We start from the raw sequence: 7,402 nt of genomic DNA, 5'->3' as shown, positions 1-7,402 counted from the left end.
TCAGCAGCGTTTTCAACCCAGACGGCGCTGACAACGCGTTAAGCTCAACGCAATAGCCAATCAGCATTTTGCTCTTATGAAAAATATGTTACATTTCTATAAGAACAAATTGCTGATTGGTTATCGCGTTGCGCGTAATGTGTCGCCGCGTTCTGTTTGCCGGTGCTTAGACCCGCACACAGATAGACTCGCACTGTGAATCAGCCTGAGTGACTTGATGTATGAAGAGTATGTGTACTCCTAAGTGCTTCAACTGGCTTCAACTATCTTCATCATTCGTACGAGGAGGTAAATTTTACAAGGTAAATCTAATAATTCTTTCGACATCACTGTGTAATTGTTTACGAAATGTGAATATATCGTGAGATCAGGAATCAAACATGACATTTGCGGTAATAGTATTGCGTAGTACGTTTTATCGTCACTGATATCAGCGTAAGTTGTTATAAGGTTCGAACGGATCTCGTCTCGGCAAATTTTTACCGTGCTTCGTGGACTGATGCGATACTTTTTGATATAAAACCGGTTTACTATTTGTAGACAACCGTGTCTCATAAAGATCAACACATCGTAATATACATATCTGTAACACATCGAGCACGAAATTTGTTATTCGGAGAAACAAATATTTCGTCACGTTCAGCGAGCTGTTTTTCGGATAGCTTTCTTGGACGCCATAATGTCCACTCTATGACAATGATCCCGCGAAAAATTTCTTGTTGATTTATGTTGATTTTACATAGGATTGTTTTTCATTAAAAATTAGACACGTGACTTGTTTCTAATGAAAAAAATTGATAATTATACACACGTATATAAATATTTTGTTTTATTAGTTTTTAAAACTTTAGTTCTTGTACAAATAAAAAAATAGTTATATGACTAATTTTGTCCATAGGGGAATCTATAGTTCTGGCCTTATATTAAGAACCATGCCTGAACTGACTGAACTAGAAAAGGCTGTGAGTTCCGAGCCTACCAAGGTAGAACTTGTGGGCATTGGCTCTGCAACTGATTCAGATTCAGACGACACTATACCAGAATTAGAAGATGCAGGCCCTCCAGGTACAGTTGGTTTTCCTGGTACAACCGTTACTGGACTTCCCATTGATATGGTGTCCAAGGCTAAACAGAGTCGAGGTGAAAAAAAAGCTAGGAAGCTGATGAGTAAACTAGGATTGAAACCTGTATGTCTAAAGTGCATTATTTTTGATATTTTAATGAATGCAATTGTATTTTTTTATTTAAGAGTTTCTTTTTTTTTTATATATAGGTACAAGGGGTTAACAGAGTAACTATACGTAAATCAAAGAACATCTTATTTGTTATAAATAAACCAGATGTCTTGAAAAACCCTGCTTCAGACACGTACATAGTATTTGGTGAAGCCAAGGTAAAAACTTGACCCTGTGATTATATTTGACAATAATTTTATTTGTTGGGAAATATTTTATTTTTTTATGATGAATGATCAGGTGTTTCGCTAAATTAACTGAAATTACATGCTGAAAAGTACCTTGGCAGTCTGACATTAGAAAATTTATTGACACATTTGTATTATTGGTAGTTTTGTTTAATTACGTGATAACAAATGACAATCTATTTGCAGATTGAAGATCTCAGCCAACAAGCTCAAGTAGCAGCAGCTGAGAAGTTCAAAGAACCACCTGTTATACCAGCAACAGAAGCTGGTGGCAGCACCACGGTAAGATACTTTAATATATTCGTTCGAAGAAGAGATAAATAAATAATAGTATTTAATATTTATTTCTTTATTTACACAAGGTGGTTGCTCCCATACAAGAAGAATCTGAAGAAGAAGTGGATGAGACAGGTGTGGAGGAAAAAGATGTTGATTTGGTAATGTGTCAGGCTAACGTGTCTCGAGGAAAAGCTATTAAAGCTCTTAAGAATAATCAAAATGACATTGTCAATGCTATTATGGTAAGTGTTTTAAAACATAAATGATTTATTTAAGAGCTAAAAAGAGAAATAGAATATAAAGAAGATAATAACTGATTTATTTCTGTTCTATTCCAGGAACTAACAATGTGATGAAACTGTTTAGAAGTAAGATGTGCCATGCGATAGTCAATGTTTTGAGATCACAATTTTATCATAATTTCAAAATTGTGAGCTCAAGCAGCATAGATTATTGCATTACCATCAGACATCATTATTTTTTATTTCATTATGTTGAAAAAGTAAACCACATTATGACAAAGATTGATAATGTGAATTAACAATCGTCTCGATATGTATATATATAATAAATACGTGTACAAGAAAAAGGAACTAAATACACATTAAGATATGCATAATAAAAACAATTAAGTTATATATATTTTCGTTGTTTAGTGGACATCTGTATGTGAATTGATATTTAAGTATTTAATATGTTTAATTGAGATATAATTGCTTTTGTATGACGGTTCTGTAATTTATATTGACAACTGTCACTCTCAGTAGTTAATAGAATCGTTTTTATGTAATTGAGTATTTATTTATTGTAGCGTTATATCAAAAGTTGCGTTCGATAACTCGCTTTTCTATCAAGAATATCTTTATTGTGTTCATTAAATGCTGTTAGCATGGAAAGCGAGCTATCAAAAGCTGTATTGTAACATTTCAAACACAAATTATTTATGGAGAAAAACACATTTCATTTTTTTAAACTAAGAATATAATCTTTACTTAATTTTTTATGAGGAATAATATACTTGATAATTTTTATAGATGATAAAAAGTACTAATTATTTAATCATTATTTTCTTCATTGATGATAAGTGCAAGTAATATTCTTCCAGTAGTACATTATATATGTCAAATTTTTTGTTTCTGTAAGTTAATTTATTGCCGACCGCGGCAAACTACTAAAACAAAATGACTATTTGACTGTCAGTCAATCGAGTGTTTTTAAAGCTAATCGGGATGTTTTGGGTGTTACATGCATTGTTGTCAGATGGGGTTACGTATCTCTACTAAGTACCCACAAAAAATTTTAACAAATATACAAATACTATATGTTATGTTATAATCAGAGAGAAGACTGAAAGCGGCCAGGGCGGCCATTAGAAAAATTACCTTTTCCACTCTGTAAGTCAGCGCTATGTCCATCGGTGGTGTACATAGGCAACTACGTAGCCATGTCGACGAGCAATTTGTCGGTGCCGTGCATTATGTTCAAACGTGGACATGGTTCTATTCCGCGCTATGTCCACATTGTGCGGTTTTATTCCGTTCACATCAGAATGTGAACTTAACCGATTAGGATATGAATTTGATCAGACACTATGACGTTCCCATCACAATGTGAACCTAACCGATTGAGATGTGTTTCATGATCTCTGATCAACCTACTATCTGAGGTTGATCAGAGATCATGAAATCTTCTCCGATATGTAACAAGTCAAAACGAAAGTAGATAGTAACTTGCTGTAGCGTTTTTATTGATGTTTATGATTCCAATGTAAGAATTTTACGTAATATTAGCCGAATAAGCAATTGTATTTTCTTTAGCTTCAAAGAAACTCGTCACTATTTGAATGGTATTAATATATAAATGGTTAAATAATATATGTAATATATACATTAAAAAGAGGAAGGATTAAATATACAGATGATTAGATGTATATTCAAAGACACATTGTTCACGTTGGATATTCTCTATATTTTATTTTACATTTCTCTATATTCTATTTTTTTGAACATACATATGTATCAATACATACGTATCGAAATATCGTACAAATATCTGCGTATTGCGGTACTCTAATGTGAAAAAAACGAAGCGATTCTTTGCCGGCACGCGTGACGATGTTCGCGAAAAGTTTTATAAGCCATTTCGCGCACGTGTCGCCGCTCGAATATCCGCGAGATAGAAGAGCTCAAGCGAAAGGAACGACGAGAGCGGTGATATTAGCGCGGTGCTCCCAACCCTGGAAACCCGCTAATACTTAAGATTTCGGTCTCGTATATGACCCGCTAACCGCGGTGACATCTGGCACGGATCTTAAGGCGCATTATTGCCCGCAAGAAGCGTTCGCAATATTGTCACGTAATAAAGGAGCGATTCTCTTTCAGAAGAACACCTGCGGGTACATGAAAATGGTCGTAATATGTATCTCCGCGCGTGGAGAAGGAATGCCACAGGATGCGTATGTCGCAGGAAGTTTATTGAAAAATCAATCAAAAGCCTCAAAGTTCGGAATCATTGAGATATATCGAAATGTAAGTTTGTGTAAATCGCTGACCTGTTCTCAGATTTCGTCAATCTTATTTTTTGTCAAACTTATTTCTTTGGTGTTTACGACGCTCACGCGTATGTTAATTCGATAAATCGATCACGCATTCATGTGCGACATAAGAAAGACAATTATGAGACCAACCTGGCCGATCCGTTCGAGTGACTTTGATTATTCCCCTAACGATCGGCTGACAGCGAAGACGTATGTCGGTGTCATCAGATAATGCGTGTAATATCGGTGTGCAACGCACACGTCGTTGACTTCGCGCTGTGGCACGTCCGTGTTCACGCGTGTACACACGTACACAAACGAGCACAGAAATGTTCGTAAATGCTTCGCACGCCACTGTCGTCGTTCGTCGTCGTTGTTTCGCCGCACGTTCGGGGACATCTTCATAATGTTGTGCGTAACAAACCGACTGTCATGTCGTATCATGCTCCATAACAAACTCCGTCGACGACGACGACGAAGTTGCAGAACCGTCAATCCGATGAGGAAAAACATTCATACGTACACGTACTTTATCGGTCACACAAATCAATATCGATAGTTCATCGAGGCCATTCGCAAACACACATTTTCTACGAACGTTTCGTAGAAAAAGGCGCCAATATATTGTGTGATTAAGTAATGAATAATTTTTGACTCTTCATTGTAAAGAAAATGATCAAGTATGTTTTATTAATATGCATTAACTAGAGATAAAGTGTATATTATTGGTTTTTTCGTCGAAGAGAACAGAAGAATAAAACGTCTGCTCGTATGTATCGGCGCGAGAGAGGCTTTTGTATCTCTTCGCCACGTACGTAACACGAAGAAAATAATAAATCGCTGCATCAAGCGGCCGCGCGATCGTCACGAGTAAAATGTATTAACACACCCACCCGGCGAGCATCTAATATAGCAATTGTTCTTCTTCATTCGAATTGCGTACGAGGTAATTGAAGGGCGCGCCAAATAAAATACGCGCCCTAAGGAGGTACGATACAGCCGTCAGATCTCGCGCTTGAGAATCAGAACCGGAGGGGAAAAAAGGATGGGAGAAACGGTGATAAAGAAAGACGGAAGAGAGGCAAACAGGAATATCGAATGAAGGAGAGCGAGAAGAAATAAATCGAAGGGAAAAAGGACGACGGGGTAAAGAGGGAAGAGTAGATGAAAAGAGATAGCGAAAGGGTTGAAAAGAGATGAAGAAAAGAAGAAGGACGAGGAGATGAAGAAAGGAAGAGAAGAGGTAGGAAGGAAAAGAAAATAGAAGAGAGAGAAAGAGAGAGACCTATCGGACCATGTGGCAGGCGCAAACGGTGTGAGTAATGGCGTCGACCAATCGCTCCCAGCTCTAAAACACGAACGCGCCGGCCGCCTGTCTCGCTCTCTTCCTCTCGCGCGAGCGCGTATAGTAATAACGAGCCGTCTATCATCGTCGGAATCATTATCATCGCCGGATCCGCGGTCCTCGTTCTCTTCTCTTGCCGCTTGACCGGCTTCTCGTCTTTCGTCTCTACCCTGTCAGGGGCGGATCTACGCGCGGAGGCTTAATGAGACTTAAGCTTCGACTCAAGAATTACTTGTCTACCGTGTAAATATAATTTATGTTAGAAAATATTTTCAAGGTTTTAAATAATTAAAAGATATATATAATACACACACACATGGTGTGTGTAAGAAAACATAAGTTGTGAAATAGAAATTCTCGAGATATCTCAAGCCGGTGAGTTTTCCCTCTTAGAAATGTTAAAATTTTTTCAATTTGCGTGATAAAGCCCGTGTAAAAGACCGCGCGCTAAATTGTTAGAATATGTGTAAAATTGTTCTCTAAAAAATGTGTGTACTTTAAACTTTGTAATATTCTGTCCCTGTCGCTTTTCTGCTTTCAACTTTTCAGCAAGAGGGGTATAACAAGTTACGCGAAAAGAGCCCGAGATGGGTTTAATGACAAAATTATACCGAAAGTGCAGCTCTTCGTTGTCCATGAAGAAGATATAATGCTTTTCTGCGCGCGGCCTCTTATCTCGGGACGCGTGTTTTACGATGATGAAGACGATCGGTCGCGAATTCGCGCGGCGAGTGCGCGCGCCGCGAAGAAATGTTGTGTTAATCGTAAATTGCATCGCGCTCGTGCGAGAAAAATTGCTTGCGCGCGTGTTGGCGTGATAAAGAGCGATTACGATTCGAAAGCTGATAAACGCGGGCTGATTACGTGCGCGATACGTCAGTCAGCATTTGAAATCAGCATTATGGATTGTTAAAAATTTACTATCTGCATTTATACGATTCTCTCTCTCTCTTTCTTTTTTCTAATCTGCGGCTACAGTTTTACGCTTTTCTTCTATTCTTTGATTCGCAGAACTTTTACGAAAACTTACTCTTTCATTTATACGTGCGTAAAAATAAAACTCGGTAATCTCTTTCTTGAGAACAACTTGTTTTGCATACTTGAACTTGCATAATTAAAGGTGCACGCGAAATAACTTATTATACTAAGTAGACAGCTGTTTGTTTAATTTTATTATTACGAGGCGCGATAAGTCTCGTCTCGTCGTGCGTCAAAATCGGTTGCAGTCGTAGATATTAATAGCGTATCCTGAACAATTCTGAATAACGTGTTTTGATCGATTGCTGCCGCAATAGTAATCGATGCGCGATAGTCGATCGTCATTTAGCACCTAGTTATTACGGAAATTGATTCAATTTCTCACGGGTAACAGCGCGCTGTTATCTTTACACATTATGGTAATGAAGACGATGTGTGTGTGTGCGAAAGAGATCGGAACGACGCGAGTGTGCGCGCACAGATCGGAAGAGATTCGATATTCAGATATCTCGTCCAATTAAAAAAACAACAGAGGAAAAAAAAATATATATATTTAAAGCGCGCAATAAATTCTCACACGCGCGCGGTCTTGATGCGCGATTAAAACCAAGTACTTGCTCGCGCTGTTGCCCGCACGCAGGATACAAAATCGCGATCAAAAGAGGCAGCTGATGTATTACACGCGATGTATACAGGACGACGTAAATGAATACTAAACTGTTCTTTATTTATACTTGTTCTTTATTTTAAAAACAGTAGGATTTATGACTTAATTACATTATCGAAATGCTTGTAGCATTGAAGAACGAGAGCGCGATATCGCGAAACATCAACCGATCGT

At 37.8% G+C, this 7,402-nt stretch overlaps 1 protein-coding gene across 2 annotated transcripts; it reads left to right on the top strand.

Annotated features, from left to right (window-relative positions):
• The first annotated feature begins 204 nt into the window (after positions 1 to 204).
• On the top strand, positions 205 to 2,344 carry LOC109857791 (nascent polypeptide-associated complex subunit alpha). Of its 2 annotated transcripts, none has more exons than XM_020434483.1 (6): positions 205 to 302; positions 899 to 1,187; positions 1,274 to 1,393; positions 1,610 to 1,705; positions 1,786 to 1,944; positions 2,041 to 2,344. In XM_020434483.1, the coding sequence occupies exons 2-6, from the start codon at positions 933 to 935 to the stop codon at positions 2,053 to 2,055; spliced, it is 645 nt and encodes a 214-aa protein (XP_020290072.1). In that variant the 5' UTR covers positions 205 to 302; positions 899 to 932; the 3' UTR covers positions 2,056 to 2,344. The 2 variants fall into 2 exon arrangements, with proteins under 2 accessions (XP_020290072.1, XP_020290073.1); XM_020434484.1 differs by having other exon boundaries at positions 265 to 288.
• The last annotated feature ends 5,058 nt before the right edge of the window (positions 2,345 to 7,402 follow it).

The sequence above is a fragment of the Pseudomyrmex gracilis genome, unplaced genomic scaffold (assembly GCF_002006095.1).
Source record: "Pseudomyrmex gracilis isolate BER0280 unplaced genomic scaffold, ASM200609v1 scaffold_172, whole genome shotgun sequence".
NCBI classification, from domain to species: domain Eukaryota; kingdom Metazoa; phylum Arthropoda; class Insecta; order Hymenoptera; family Formicidae; genus Pseudomyrmex; species Pseudomyrmex gracilis.
The sequence above is the reverse complement of the archived record's forward strand: the minus strand, read 5'-3'. Positions and strand labels throughout refer to the sequence as shown.

Excerpts from the sequence above, each read along its gene's own strand:
- LOC109857791 (XM_020434483.1), top strand. The coding sequence starts at position 933 with ATGCCTGAACTGACTGAACTAGAAAAGGCTGTGAGTTCCGAGCCTACC. Across the intron at positions 1,394-1,609 it reads TAGTATTTGGTGAAGCCAAG|ATTGAAGATCTCAGCCAACA; the intron begins GTAAAAACTTGA and ends ATCTATTTGCAG. Across the intron at positions 1,706-1,785 it reads AAGCTGGTGGCAGCACCACG|GTGGTTGCTCCCATACAAGA; the intron begins GTAAGATACTTT and ends TATTTACACAAG.